We start from the raw sequence: 15,814 nt of genomic DNA, 5'->3' as shown, positions 1-15,814 counted from the left end.
TATAACATGCACTAGATGAAAGATCACCTTTGGATATGGATCATTTTTAATATATTAAGGGAAGAATACTTAATAAAAAGAAGGGGGTTTAGTAAGCAAGAATAAAAGTATTATCTGGATGGCATCAGTCTGATAAAAAGGAGTATTAAAAAGCATTTAGGGCATTTAGGAAGATAAACAAGGAGAAGTAATCTGGCCATTCAAATGGAACAGGTGTATTTGTATGTGAATATATAACAATTTAAAGATCTGAGACAGACTTAGGAATTATTTTAAGTTAATGTGTTATTTATGATAATTCAAATTGAATTCTGTTTTAATAGCAACAAGATCACAATATTGAAGCAAAACCATTTAACTGGATTTATTTGTTTTTAGGAGGTTTCAGGGAATAATATGATTCTTTGTGATTGAAGGTGAGGGTTTGTTTTTTGCAATTAAGAATCATCCATCATATTGATAATGAATCTGTGGTTTTATTGAAAATATTTGCAGCAAAAAACAAGTCCAATATTATGTCATAAACATTGTAAATTACACTATAATAAACATCAAGTCTGTAAATAACTAAATTACAACTCAAAGTTCAAAGGAAGGACATGAAGTCTGATCACTCACTGAGAACAATAAACAGGAATTCCTTTTATGATGTAAAGTTTACATGTAGCAGAAATAAAATATATGGAGTTTAATACCTCTAGGCTGATTTTGATCATAACATTCTAATTAGAGCAAATGGTGTTATTCATCTCCCTTTATTCAATAATTAAAATTCCTTCCATATTTTATCTCTTTTTCTCTAAAACAAGAGGCTAATAATCAGTGAGTTTTCCTAACTCCTGTTTTATACAAAAGCCTGAACTAGGAGTTGGAAGATAGGAACTGAGATTTGAATGTGTCTTTCTTGCTTCTTGAGTGGCCTTGTAGAGATCATGCTCTCCCTTGACACCTTGATTTTAAACACTGACAGCTACCTGGCACTCAGCAATTTGTTTATACATTTCCATCACACCAAAAGAACATTCCATCTTTATACATACAGTGCTTCAGACAGACCTGAATGACTGTCCCAGTAATAGTTTACCTTTCTTTAACCTCACTTTTCTTTTTTGTTTAGCACTAATTTTCTGATTTCCTATTTGTACACTGAAACACTGAGTGGCTGCAAAGTGCAACGAGTGAAAAATGTATCCCAGTGATTATTTGATGTGGTATCTGCTTGATCTACCTCAATTACAAAAATGCAGGGGAAGTTGGGTGTTTTTTCAAAGCAGCACACAGGGATTAGGTGTGCAGCCATTGTTTCTGTAAATGGGCTGTGTAAAGCTAAATCCCATATACAGGTAGCAAAAAACATACCTCTGGAGAGCAGAATCTAATGCCATCATTCCCTACAAATAAACTACTTTTCTCATGTACACCAAGGTATGTACAGGTACCTTGGGCAGCCCCTCTGGAATATACTCAGAAGCAGCCTCTACAGCCAAATGTTTTCCAAAGGGATTTCTATCTCAAAGCTTAAAGCAAGATTTACTGCACTGAGAGAATATGCTCAGGTGGAACACTGATATTTGAATAAAATTCTAAAGATGCATTAAAAACTTAAAATAATAATAATCAAGAGGTTGATTCTGCTTCTGCTGAAGATAATGGATAACCTCATGTTATTTGAGAGGAACAAGTTGAGAGCAGCTCACATGGTCTCATACATGTAACTGATGATTTTTGACAGGAAGTTGTCAAATTTTCAGGTTTTTACCTGGAAAAATTTGGAAATATTAAGTTGCTTCAAACCAAAAGCAGGGAAACAGGTGGGGATGTATTTTCAAAGTGGCACACTGCGGTCAGCAGTGCCTTACAAACTTTGGCCTTCTGGTTTTCTTAGGAAAATCCATGCATATTTTGCCAAGTGAAAAATAGCCATTTGCATATGTTTTGTGTGAATTTAAACTGTAGCAGGGAACTCCCCTGAAGATTCTGTGTGCCCTTACCATGCCCAGTCCAGGGCAAGCAGAGCTTTCACTACCATGCAGGATGAGCCTGGGACAAGCCATGCTGAGTCAGTCTGGGAGCTCTAACTGATAGAAGAGAGCCTGTTTCACCTATCTTCTCTGTAGCATCTGCCTCTTGTGGGCTTCAGTTTGAAGAGAGAGAGAGAGAAAGATATTTTTCATTTGATTTAGATACAGTAGAGATTGGAACTGAATGTGCAAGAACTTTGAGGTGAGCAGAACAATACCAAAGAGGTGAGCAGGACTTGCTACATAGGGACAATACTATTGGAATCAACCACTTGAAGAGATGGAACCGGGACCGATTAAATAAAGAGACCTGGGCAAGTAAACCGAGGGCAAGAGAAAGGACAGGGATAGGAAAATGATGGAACATAGAACAGAACTCAGTTTATTCTTCTCTACCATCCACTCAATATTTGGCTACTTGAGTATTCCGAACCTCTACAGTACAGTCTTTGAACACTGTCAAAATATAAAAAATTTCTACACAGTCCTTATGAAAAAATAAAATATACTGTTTCACATAATAATGTATTTTGACTTTTGTTTTAATTATTTACATAACCTTACATGCATCTAGAAATTAAAAATAAAATCTTGCTGAAGATTGATTATGCTTTGAACTGTTGTCCCCTTTGCAGGAGCAGAGTGAAACCAAAACAAACTTGCTGAATTTTGATCAGAGTATTCAACAATGACTGATTGTATACTTAGTAAAAGGTACAATATGGAAATCTATTAATTCCTTCTTACTATCACTTGCAAAGCAAGTATATTTTCAACCTAATTTATTTTTTGCCTCTTTCTTTTTTCCATATATTCATATTGTAAAGTCCTTCATTTTAAAATACAATTGTTTGCCCACTTTCACTTCTTTTCCCGTGCCTGAGTTCACCAGCTATTTTTACTGCTTTAATTTGCAAGGATTCCCACAAGAATGGTCTCATGCTGCTGGTTGATAGGGATATTTGGACCAAGACAGATTGTGCCTTCCAGACTCCCTCTCGTAGCACTGCATCCAACTTCCTTTTATAACGTATTCCCATTTATCATGTACACAAATAAGAACCCTAAACTTCAGTCTAGGATGCTGACCTCTCTCTGTGACATTTCCTTCTCCTTGTTGTCAGTTTAATTTCAGCAGTGCAAAGACAAAGCTTCAGTGCTCTCATGCTATTTCTTTCCTCAGCTGTTGGTTCTATTGCCACCTTGCCTGTCAGTCAAGCCCATAATTTCCGAGGTCATTTTTCATGACTCCAGAGGTCATTTTTCAGATTTTTCAGATTTTCCAGAGGTCATTTTTCATAACTCCAGAAGTCATTTTTCAGATTACTCCCCAGGATATCATCACCAGTTTATGTGCACATTTTCTTCACTCTTTTTGAACAGTACATTTCAAATAGTATTTCCCTATCACTTCCTAGCTAAAAATCTAAGGTAATGTCTCAGAATTTTCTATTTTATTTCAATAAGTGTCTCTTTAGTGAGTTTAACCAACCCCATCTTAGGAAACCAACCATCTGGAATGCTACTGTTAAGTTCATCTTGCTAGTCCATTGATTTGACCCACTTACTCCACCTACCATCTCACAGTTGATTCTAGCACATAAAACTAAAGCTGCCTGTCAAGATGCTTCACAACTCAGTTCCACTCTGCATTTCATTTCTTACTCTTCACGGATGTCTTCCCCATTTCTGATCAGCCAAGGATGCTCATCTCATTTCCTTTATTGGATTTCCAAAGAAGTAATTTTGTTTCCTACATATACTTATATTGCTCTTAAAATCTACCTTATTCTGACAGAGGTTTTGCTCTGCAAAATGTCCTTGGCTCCTGGCAGTTCAGGTGACAATGTGTGGCTGTCAGTGGTACTTATTTTGGGGATCTGACACTTGACAAGACTGGCATCATGGTGGCTCCTGCAGCCCCTGCCAGTGGGGTGCTGAACTCCCTTGAACATGGTCTGGAATGACACAGTACACAGTGTGTACTGTGGTTTTGTTTTGAGGGAAATAATCTAGCCCGAAATTCACCAGGAACATCCCCAAACAGGTGAACAATAGGCTAAGGAGGATATTTTATGGAGGCCTTCAACAAATTACCAAAGAACTAAACAAGACACCTCAGATATTACATTAGAAGACACAAAGACTCTAAACTCTCCAAATACAATAAAGGTAAATATTATGAAGAAAACATACCATGCTAACATCTCAATGCACTGTAAGGGAAAGGAAAACTATTAGAAGAGTTTAAAATAATAGAAAACTTGTAGAGAAGTCAAATATGATGTACTGCACACCTAAGTCAGCAAAAAGATAAATATAGAGCTGTGTCTTGTAATTACTTAGATTTGGTCTCTTGGAATCTGACTCTCCTGATTTTTTTTCTGGTCAGTAGACAACATGAGGTTTGCTATTTGTCATGCTGCTGGCATGAGACAAACAGGTATGAGCCTAGTCTGTGATTTAGAGCCAGGGTGTTAATCAGGATACACACTGAAGGAAGTTTCTGCATGGGTTAGTTAATGTTGGCTAATTGGTAAGTTACCAAGGCTGGAAATCATGTGTACAAAAATGCTACAATATTTTTAGGAAACAAAAGAAAGAAGTAAGTGAATTTTTCATTATGAATTTTAATCATCCATTTGGTACTGAAAAAAGCTGAATTTTATGTAAACATAGGTCTTACTTTTTACTTTCTTTGGTAAGTCCTATGTAGTAGGTGACTTGAAACTAGCTCATAGAGAGATTTTGGCCTTACCTTTGGCCTCAGCTATCCTCCCTGTCCTTCCCCTTCTGAAAGGGTTTATTATGAAACTTTAGATTCATGTTTCTCTAATTGAGTTACTGCTTCTTTTGTCTTTGTATCACCCTTCCTGGGCTGAATTATCTGAAGACTTATTTTTATAAGTATTTATTTTGGCAGCAGTGGTATATGAATTTACCTGCTCTCTGCCCAGTGAAAAATGATTCTTTTGAAACTGGATCAGTTCCCTGATGTAATCCAGGATATGAATACACAAAGAGTTATGCTGGTATTACAAGGCAGGAGGGCAGGGTAGGAAAGAAGGGGCCTGAGTGGCAACTGTTTGAGAAGGCAAGCACCCAAGGAATGGGTGTGAAGCCACTGCTCAGCCCTTGGCTTTCTTATCACACCTCCACAGTCTTATATTCTTTTAGCCATTTGTATTTATGCAAAATCAATGCAAAAGACTATCTGACTGGAACAGCAGTGGTTTACACTTTATTTTCAGAAGGGGAAATGAGCACTGGAGCCACACGGCAGTGTGGAATCAGGGCTCCAACAATGCCATTTGATAAAACATGGCATACACAGACAATAGCAGTCTAAACAGTATTACTGTCTTCCCTTAGTGATTTGCTGAAGCTGATCCAATCCAGTAGCTGCCTCAGCACAAGTCAGGGTGACACTGAGGACAAAGAGATGGGAAGAGGTGACAGCCTATGATCAGGAAAGGATGAGAACTGCTTTAGCCAGAACAGATGCAAATTGGAAAAGCATGGTCTGGTTACTTGCAGTATTAAATTAGAATCTCCTGGCTGATTTATTGTCACTGTTGTTCTATCCCACTGTTCTGGTGGTCACTTATGTCCTCAAAGCAAGAATACCTGATCCTGTGACTCACCTTCTGGACTGCATTTGTACATACAAATGGGTATGTTGTCAGAAACTTCTACTTGGAAAGAAGAAAGGAACAAGAATCTACAAAATGGCTTAGTCAGAAGTGGAACAGAAGTTTTCCCTCACTATCTCATCAATTTTAGAAGGTTGTTGCTTCTTTTTTTTTTTTCCTCTTTTTGCTATCCAAGCAGTTTTTCAACCCCTCTGATCTTTACTGCCTTGTTTTCTGGTGATAACCACAAGAAATTTGGTCTTTACTCATGAAAATGGAGCAAAAAATGTCACTGTAGGGGAAATCAATGGAAGTTACAACAACATGTTAGAGAACAGACACCTCTGCATTTATAATCACACAGTAACAAAGTAAACAGTGTAAGATCAACCAAAACTTAATATACCTGCAGCATCGTAGCTGATTCATTCAAGAAATCCTCCAGGCTCTGATTTTCAGGGTTAAACTTGTTAAGCAGCTGCACTATTAGTGCAATAAGTTCTCTATGGCTGACCATCTTCACCATGGAGAATCCTATAAATACAGAAAATCATTACTTTTTCATGCCTCCTTCAGTTGTGGCATAATGGATGGTGATAGGCTCATACAGAAGTTACAGTGCAGTAATGTAGAAGAGAACGTTTAGGTCAAGCTTTCAAAATCACAGTTACTCAGAACAGCTGACAAGAGAAAGGAAAATACAGTACAAACATCAAGAAAATAGAAGACATAATTATATATTGTAAATATCTCAAAATATCTTAAGGAGAAATGGTTACTGCACCAGGTTATTTGACAAAATATAATAAAAGATAACATAGAGAAAAGCACAGCCTGTAAGCCTGTGTGCATACAGGTCCTATTTAACATAATGCTTTTCCCAGTGAGATGCACCAGAAAGCAAAATTTTAGTCTTAAATCTCATGACATGTTGTTGTCAACAGCCTGTTTTTCAAAAGTAACAAAAGAACAGGAACAGAGAAGAATTATAAAGAAGCAATGACTGTTGGTCAGCAGGCTGGGCCATGATCACAGCACTTCAGTGATCTAGCCCATTGCCAAGACTTCTGAAGGCACAGCAGCTGAGTATTTATGTTTGATGCTTTGCTTGTGAAATGACTGGATTTTGTCTATCTCAAATGAAGTTTTACCCATATGTCTGAGAATGTGTAGGACTTGTTACTTCGATTTTAATGTTCAGATGACAGGAATTATAATGCATTTGTTCCTACACAGACATGTTGCTGTGTATGAAAGACCAATGACAGCAAGTAACAGGCCTGAAAGTCACTAATCTGACTTCAGCAATGGTTTAGCAATGGGAGAAAAAAGAGCACAAAAGTACCTTTTCATGGTGAAAATAAAAATGTATTTTTGAAAATAGTTCTTGTATTTTATATAATCATCATGTTTTGATGTCAGAAAAGAATGCCCGATCCAGATGAGTCATTTCCACTGTGGTAAACATAATTCATTTCTTGCTTTTAAATATTATGATACCATTTCCAGACACAGTGGTTTTGTACCCTGCCTTTCAGCACCACCTTACTCAATAATTGCCTAAATAGCACTTTTCATTACTAATCTCAAAGCACTGAAAAAAAGAGTTTGTCTGTGATTATGTTCAGTATAGCCATTTAGGTACCTCTTAGGATCAAGACAAAATGTCCAAATTAAAAAAGAAAAAGTCCAGCAAAACAGGGTTGGACCATGACAAGGGATGGCAAATACAGGAAGAGGCACCACTGTGCAGGGGAATCACTGTTCCTCCACTCCTCTGAGAATCATTTGTTTCTCAGGTAAGAACCTGTCAAGGTTCTTACACTCACAAGGGATTTTGGATAAGTGGGAGAGAAATATCTCTGTACTTCATACTGAATCATAATTCAGGCTCTACCAGTAACAAATGCTTTCTTTTCTGACATACCAGTAAGAAATTTGAGCTCTCATGCTCTGATATCCACCCCTCCCCCCCAATAGCAATCATTAAACCCAAAAACTGGAATGTGAAAATTAAGATGTGTAGTAATGCCTCCAGATCTCTGAACTTACAGGGGTTCTTAACAGAAAGAGCCCCACTTCAAATTAAAGAAGCTGCTATTATTATTGTCAATGTTTCAAAACACACACATCAGGAATAAAATGCTTTTGGTATGATATGCACCCTTATTTCCACACAGTCAATTAGAAAACTACTCCAGTTATTACCTATAAAAATTATATAAATTGATACTGTGCATAAAATGGCAGAAATTTTTCTTCCATTATCAGCTTAGATTTCAGTTAAAGGAGCTGAGAACCTGACTTAGCCTTATTTTATGGTGGAGCTTGGAGATATTTTGAAAGCAGTTACATAGGATAAGAATGGCCACAATTGTAGGAATTGGTTTCAATGACCTGAAAGGTTCTTTCAGGTTTTAGATCTCCTCGTACATTCCTGGCCTAGAAAGACTGTGATTGCATTTCCTCTAATGAAAGCTGTCTTTCTTAAAAAGAGCTGAACTAAGCCTCCCTGCAAAATTCAGACAGATCAGATGGAAAATGGTCACTCTGAGGATCTTAATTTTAATTTTCATTTATTTCAATGTTTTGCATACCTACTGCAAGTGTTTTCTTTAAAATGACACTATAATTTTTATCTCTTATCTTGTAGAACTTTGCAAATAAATACTTATTGTACAAAACCTTCTGTAAATAAGTTTATTATGTTTATGAGCTGGGTTAGCAAATTGACTCCAAGGCTGGCTACTTGCTCAAAATTTCAGGGAGCAAAGCCCAACAACCCAGTGTAACACAGGCTCCCTTGATCTTTTCTGTTGTACTTATAAACATCTAATGACTATAAGCACTGAAAGAGGATAGGTTTAGATTAGGTATTCGGGAGAAATTCTTCCCTGTGAGGGTGGTGAGACTTTGGCACAGATTACCCAGAGAATTTGTGGATGCCTCATCCCTGGCAGTGTTCAAGGCCAGGCTGGATGGGGCTTGGAGCAACCTTGTCTAGTGGAAGGTGTCCCTGCCTATGGCAGGGCCGTTGGAAATAGATGAACTTTAAGGTTCCTTCCAACCCAAACCATTCTGTGAGTCTATGATTGTACGCAAATAAGGGAACGAGGGAGTCCCAAGCCTGCCCAGGGCACCCGCCACTTTCACGCATCGGGAATTGCACCCGGCTTTCTTTCCGGAGCTGTCACGTACGGCCACATCTGCCTTGCACCGCCGCTCCCGGTCCCCACCGCTGCGGTGCCCGTCCCCGGCTGCTCCTGACTGTCCCCCCGGGTACGTGCCGTCCGTGTCCCCGCGCGGCCCCTCCAGCCGCAGGGATCCCGCGCGCCGTTGCCACAGGGCGCGAGGGCTGCTGGGAGCTGTAGTCCTGCTGTGAGCTCGCCTCAGTGTTGCGAAACGGCGCGACCAGGGACCCGGAACTACGGGCGCGAGGAAACAAAATGGCGGCGGTTGTTTGCTGCCGTTGCCAAGGAGCTAGTTCCTCGCCCCGCTGTGTTTCCGCTCACGGGCAGCCAGCGTTCGGTGACCCGCCTGTTGCTGGAGCACGAGCAGCGCTGGCGGGCGCAGATAAAGCTTGCGATCCTCGAGAGGAAGCGCGCCGCCAGGCCCGGGAAAAACTACAACTCCCGGCATTCACTGCAACAAGGCGGTCGCCAGGGCGTGGCTTGCTCGGACGCAGTCTCCCCGCCCCCTCCGCGTGTTACGCAAATGAGCAGCCGGGTGGGCGGGGCGACAGAGCGGCCCCGCCCCAGGCCACCGCCCGATTGGGTGGGGAGGGGAGGGCGCGGGGGCGGCGTCGCGCGTGCGCGGTGGGGTGGCGCTGCCGCCGGCCGCGCAATGTTTTGGGGGCGGTCGGGGCGGCGCGGAGCGCGCGGAGCCGCCGGACGGTCTCTGCGCTGACGGGAGCGCCCGGCGGCCGCTCCGGGGGAGGAGGCGGCGGAGCAGGAGGAGAACACAACCCGGAGGAGCCTCCCGGCGAGGGGCACGGCTCGCCTCGGTCCTCTGAGCGGCGCGGGCGGGCAGCCGGCAGCCCCCGTGGCAGCGGCGGCGGCGGGGTGTCAGCGGCCGCGGTGATGATGAACAGGTTCAGAAAGTGGCTGTACAAACCCAAGGCAAGTTGCGAGGAGTCGCCGCTTCCCGGCGCCGCTTCCCGGGGTCACCGTCACCCCGCGAGTGGAAGTCGGGACGCGGTTCCCGGCGGATCCCGGCGCGCAGCCGCGGGTCGCTCCGCGGCCGGGAGGCGCCGTGCGGGGCGAGCGGAGCCGCGGGCGCTGAGGGTCGGAGCGCGGCCGCGGGAGCGGCTCCGGGGGCGCGGAGCGCGTCGCCCGCTGCGGCGGGGGATGACAAAGCAGCGCGGGAGCCGCGGGGCTGCTCCGGCTCGGGGGAGCGCGGCCCGGGGCGGGCTCGGGGCTCTGCTCGGGGCTCTGCGCGGCGCCGCCGAGCCCGCGGAGCGGCTGCGGAGCTGGCGGCTGTGCCCAGCCGCGCCCGGGCGGCGCTCCCGGGAAGCGCTGCGGGCTGCGCGGAGCCCGGAGCCGCGGAGATGTTGGGGCGCTCCTGTTGTGCTCTTAACGCTGTGTGTGTACACCTGGAAACTTCATGAGTTCGGAGATTTATTGGAAGGTGCTCTGTAGGTGTGTATTTTGTGCCCGTCTCGCTTTGAAATTCTTGGAAGGAATCCAAAAATCGCAGTTTGCTTTGCAATGAAATAATCTTTTTCTGGCACGAGTTAAGTAACAACTGTCTGGAGAGTGATCTTGTCTGGCGTGTGATGTTCGGATCGTAAATCAAGGACATTACTGGTTTTGAACTTCTAGAGCATCTTTTTCTTGTCCAGGCATTACGGCAGTCAGTATAGTTATTAATTATTAACTTTCTGAAGTATTTGATTTAATTTTGGTTCCTCTTGGTCTCTATAATTCGTTTTTTCCTATGCTTTACAATCAGTAATAGTGTTGAATCACAGTTTGTAAACCTTCCATGTACTCAGTTCTTTTGGCTAAATTATGGCCAGCATGCTGCAGGGGGAAAAAAAAACCCAAAAGAGTTGCAAAATAAAAGTTCATATTATGCTGGTTTTATGGATTTTACCTGTAGTCATAACTCTTCAAGTACTGCTGAAGAACACATACTTACCAGATGTTGCTGCTAATAGCTGTAAGGGAGATAATGTAGAGATTTAGTAACCTAAAATACAGCAACAAGTTATCTATAACTTTCATTGAATTTTCTTATTTTAATATGTTTTATAGAAGAGAAAAACTAAGGGAAGAATAGCTAATGAAGAAAAGGAAATACTGTTAATCTTAAATGCAGAAGAAATTGTGAATATAACTTTTGTCAATATTTTTTAAACAAAACTCATTAGTCTTCCCATTGTTTTTCTTTCTAATGGAGATTTTATCTTTTTGTGATGAAACTTATTACTGCCTTTGTTGTGAGGTGTATGTTTGACATTCAGGGGCTGCTTTAAACAATGTATACTTCAAGTTCTGTGGGGCTTCTCTGGGGTGAAGGAACTCTTCAGGCCAGTGGCATAACACAGGGCTTCATAAATCCGGAACACCTATTGCTGTTGGTTTACAACCAGCACCACTGCTTTTTGTTGAGCCTTTGTACTTTCTTTGCCAACAGCTTTTCTTGCAACATCATTTTTGTTTTGGTATTCAGAATGAGTTGCTGGCAAATTGTAAGAGCTTCAGAAAAAGGTATTTTTCCTGGTGTGCCTGTTGAGGGGGTATGGATCATGTCATTAAATACACAGAAGTTTGAATGGCACTTGTTTTATAGAAGGTGAGAAGAAGATATCACATATAGAGGCTACCTTTCCTGGTTGTATTGCTTGCTTTTTTATTTAAAAGCATTTGCCAGGATTCCTTCCTATAAAGTCAGTGGGTTCCAGGGCTTGCTTTGAATATAATCCATTTTGAAGAGGATTTTTCCTGAATATTTATTGTGGTGGAGGCTCTCAGGACTTAATGTTACTTGTAACCCTCTGTTAGGTACTATGGGCACCCAGGTGCATTTGATCAGTTAGGTTTTGCTACTCCCGGTGATGGGGGAATACTTCTTCGGAAGTATTCCGGGTCCTGCTGCCATATAATAAGACTTCTGCATGGCAGCAGATTTTGGTAACACTGGACATTTGGTCCAGAGCTTTGGTGGCCGTTCAGAGGTACTTTTGAAGGTGAGGGGTGGGATGACATCAGGATGCAGCAAATTCGTAGCATAGCCTGCTCAGAAACCTGAATATGTGGTTTGGCTTAATCCTAGGGGAACTAGTTCATAATTCATCCCTGAAAAGACACAGCCCCAAAATATGTAAATGAATTCAACTTAATCTTTTTCAATGGTGGAGACAAGGAAATGGAATGGAACAGAGAGCATAACAAGGTGGAATCACAAAATTCTTGGAGTAACCATCAGTTATTGCAAGATGCAGGACCTGCATCGAGGCAAGGACATTTACATGGTAACTGCTGCGTGTGTTTGAACATACCAAGAATGGGAGAGAAAATGTGGGTGTAGGAAGTGGAAAGACTTGACTAATGTTGTGAGCATGTCACGAGAACAGCACGACTTCCCTAGATTCTTGTGCAGTCAGTGCTCTTCCTGCCCAGCTCTGTTCCTCAGGTATGCTGATATGCCAGATTTTAATAAACCAGATCAAATGCCAGTGGTAGAGGTAACCAGAGAATGAACTAAATAGCAGTGATGTGATCTGTAGAGCTGCTAGGAGGCAGACTTTTAACTGATGTATTGGAGACAGAGCAGAGACAAGATTTTGTTTCCAGCCTCCTGTGCCACATCGATAGTTGTTTAATTTTTAAAATGTTGTCTGTAATATGTGTTCTGCTTTTGGGGACTGTGGATTCAATGCGTTTTTAAGTGTTTGGAGGGGAGGCTGGTGTTTGCTTCTCAACACTTTAGCAAGAGGGGTGGTTTGAAGCAGTAGTGTTCCTGATTTGCAGCACATTGGTGGAACAACCGGCTCTTTGACCTCCTCAGGACACTGCAGGCTCCCCAGGCCACCTTCCTGGACAAAAGAATGATCCCTTCTCAATTAGGATACTCGTTTGTATGCACAGATATAATAGAAATGTTCCCTGCCACTTCAGGGAATTTCTTATCTTGTACCGTCTGCTGCTGGGGCATTCCACAGGTGTCCGGTCAGAACCTGCTCCCAGGCAGATCCGAGTGTCCAGCACAAAAACAAAACTGAACTAGTTTTGCAGAAATGCAATGCATTTGATATCCAAAGAATTCAGAGTAATTTCTGTGAATGCTGCTGTTTAAATCTGGAGACTAGCTTGCAAAATGCGTGGGTAACTAGCTCACAGGGGTACCTGCTTTGAATTGTGCTCATGTTTATTGATATTTTGAAAGAGCTGTTTCGGGTATGATGGGAAAAAAAGTTTCTCTCTAACCACAACTTGGATGTTTTTAGTCTGTTTAGCATAACAGACTGAAACATCTTCAGTGTGTGTTTATTTTTCATATTTTTACTTTTAAAATATTGCTTATTTGATCTTTATGTCTCTGAGTTTTTTTGCTCCTAGCTTCTTTCACACAGTAAATGTGAACTTCTAGCAGTTAAGGTAAAGAATTTCTTATGTTCCTGTAATCCAGCCAAAATGCATAGTCGTTGGTAGTAAAGCTATTGCTTTGTGGATGCCTTGCCCCCGTTAAAGGATGCTCACAAAACATGCATTAAGTCTGGAGGTTTTGTGAGGTGTGTTTTTAACACTCCTCTCCTGACCAAAGTGCAGCTGTGCCCTCAGTGCCTGTTTTAAATAAAAGCCCGTCTTAACTCCCATGAGAATGTGAGGGTGGGTTTGAGGAAATGACCCAGCTTGTAGCTAGGAGTGAACACTTACTGACGAGTGGGTACTCAGCACAGCTCCTTCACACCCTTCAGAGGCTGTGCATCTTCTCCCCCTGGAGTGCTTGAGATGCTGAGAATTGTAGTTACTCCCTTTCCCTGTGTTTGTTCTGAAATACTGTTCATGGGTTTCTTAACCTCGTAATTACTTTCTGCAGCTGGATTAACAGATACGTCTTCAAGAGGTTCTTGTTGCCTGTTAATGTGCGTCTGCAGTGGTGCTCTGTGATCAGAAATCGCATTTAGGGATAAGTGGAATGGCAGGTACTTGGAGAAGGCTCGTTTCTATGTTTGTGCATGGTGCCTTTTTCTTACTATTTTAAGGATCTTCTTAGCTATATTTCTATGAAAGTAAGCCATAGCTAGTAATAATCATTGGTACCAATAGTTGTTAAAGGACTTGGAACAGCAGATATGTATGCTAATAAAAAAAAAAAAAGCCTAATAGATGGTAAAAGGGTGTGTTGGAGCAAGCAAGTAAGGTGAAGGGAGTATGCCTAGCAAATCTAGAGCAATCACCTGAAGTAGAAAAGTGAGAGCCAGTGGCAAAACTCTAAAATAGACAAATAACCTCTAGGAGGTTCTGTATTACTTTGCATGAGCAGAAGTGTTAAAACAAAAAAAAAAACCAAAAAAAAAGAAAAAAAAAAAAAAAAACACCCACAAAAAAAAAAAATCCTAGGTGAATGTTGAACATCAAAAACTTCACGAAGAATAATCTTTCTCAGCAGCCTTGTCAGGGGTTGCTTAGTGGCAGAGCTGACTCCAAAAAGTAAAAGATGGGAAATAGAATAGGAAATAGCTGATTTGGTTTTCTAATGGTAAGAGGAAAAAATATGTTTGCAGGATTTTTTTTTGTAGGCAAAGATATAAGTAGAAAAAGGGATTTTAAATATGAATAGAAGTTTGTTAGAAGAATGGAAGGTAGTAAAAAAGTATGCAGTCAACTGTGCTTAGCATAATGCAAAAAGCATTTTTGAAATTGGGTGAGTAGAATGAGATGCAGGAAGAGAGAGAATTTTTTTGAGCAGCATTTAAATGGATGGAAATGGTCAGAAATGAAAAAGTACAAAACTGCCAGAATTGCCAAACAGCTATTGATACTGTGTTTTGAGGGAGTGAATGAAAAAGGATGATTTCCCAGTGATAGATGGAAAGCAGCTAGCATCTTATTTTAGCTATGATTTCCAGATCTTAAAAGTTTGCTGTTCACAGAAGAGAATTAGAGTGAGTTTATTCTTGGGAAAAATGTCTTACAGTGAACAGTGAAAGTACAGATAAACTCTATTTATAACTTAATTTCGTTTGGCTGGTGCCATACAGTATTCAAAACCTTTAGGCACAGCAGTTTGTGAACAAAATTTATTAGTTAATGTAATATTTATATTAGCAGCTAATGACTTTCCAAGACAGAAGATTGAGGAATTTTTCTTACTTGAGAAAACAACTGTTACTGGGTTTTTGAAAAGTCAGTGTTTTAATGATCAGCTCTTTGATCTCACTTATCTGTGTAATTATTCTTCTTGCCCCTCTCTGATCAGAGGCTGCAGCTACTTAACTACATTAATCAGTGTTATTGATAACAATCCCGAGGAAGGCAACTTATAAATCATCATGCATTATTCAGAATTTTGCATATTGAATTGCTTCATTTAGAAGCACCATCTAGTGGTTTGAACACAAGTGTGGGAGCTAATAATTCTTTCCTGATGTATTGTAGCACTGCAGCTAAATCAAGACGATTACCTGCAGTCATATAATTTCTTAGCCTTCATTTACCTGTAGCTAAAAAAGGGAAGGAGGCCACTATTGCAATTGTCTAAGAGAATTGCCTGTTTGTTTTTAATTTCTCTGATGTGAAATGTATTTGTTACATTATGAAATTTATTTTTGATGTGGTTTGCTGTGGGTAGAATCATACTATATTAGATGGAAGGTCCATCAGGCTGGTGTGATGTCTGGTGGTTCTTTCTTTCTCTGTCCTGTAACAGATGCCTAGGGATGAAGAAGAGATGAATGGAAATTATTTCCTCTGGACCCTTTTTAAAAATTCGATAGTCTGTGGCATAAGAGTTTGTTGAGCTATAGATTGTGCTCTTTCAATTCAACAGCTAGTGAAGTTGTTTCTTTTATATGACTAATAATTTTCAATTGTTTTATATTTCTGATTTCTGTAATAATTGTTGGCATCTCAGTGCTTACAGCTGTGTTTGATACCAGTAAAGTAAAGATTTTCTTTAGAAGCTTTTTTAAACAGCCAGTGGTGTGACCCAATG

The 15,814-nt window shown here is 41.1% G+C and overlaps 2 protein-coding genes across 7 annotated transcripts in view; one reads left to right on the top strand and one right to left on the bottom strand.

The window, feature by feature from the left end:
• Positions 1–9,128, bottom strand: part of CFAP99 (cilia and flagella associated protein 99) — a 54,908-nt gene extending 45,780 nt beyond the window's left edge. The window contains exons 1-2 of the mRNA XM_066317390.1: positions 8,852–9,128; positions 6,060–6,187 (exon numbers count right to left, since the gene is read on the bottom strand). Coding sequence (XP_066173487.1) covers positions 6,060–6,179 — 120 coding nt within the window. The 5' untranslated portion in view covers positions 6,180–6,187; positions 8,852–9,128. The remainder of the gene's footprint in view (positions 1–6,059; positions 6,188–8,851) is intronic.
• A 272-nt stretch (positions 9,129–9,400) lies between these two features.
• The window catches only part of ZFYVE28 (zinc finger FYVE-type containing 28), a 146,010-nt gene continuing 139,596 nt past the window's right edge, over positions 9,401–15,814 (top strand). For 3 of the 6 annotated variants that reach the window (XM_066317384.1, XM_066317382.1, XM_066317381.1), the window contains exon 1: positions 9,414–9,771. In XM_066317384.1, the coding sequence (XP_066173481.1) occupies positions 9,733–9,771 (39 nt within the window). In that variant the 5' untranslated portion in view covers positions 9,414–9,732. Of the gene's footprint in view, positions 9,772–15,814 lie in introns of all 6 variants that reach the window. The other 3 variants (XM_066317387.1, XM_066317386.1, XM_066317383.1) reach the window with 3 other exon arrangements.

Source organism: Sylvia atricapilla, chromosome 4, assembly GCF_009819655.1.
Source record: "Sylvia atricapilla isolate bSylAtr1 chromosome 4, bSylAtr1.pri, whole genome shotgun sequence".
Lineage (NCBI taxonomy): Eukaryota > Metazoa > Chordata > Aves > Passeriformes > Sylviidae > Sylvia > Sylvia atricapilla.
This window is presented reverse-complemented; position numbering and strand designations above follow the sequence as displayed.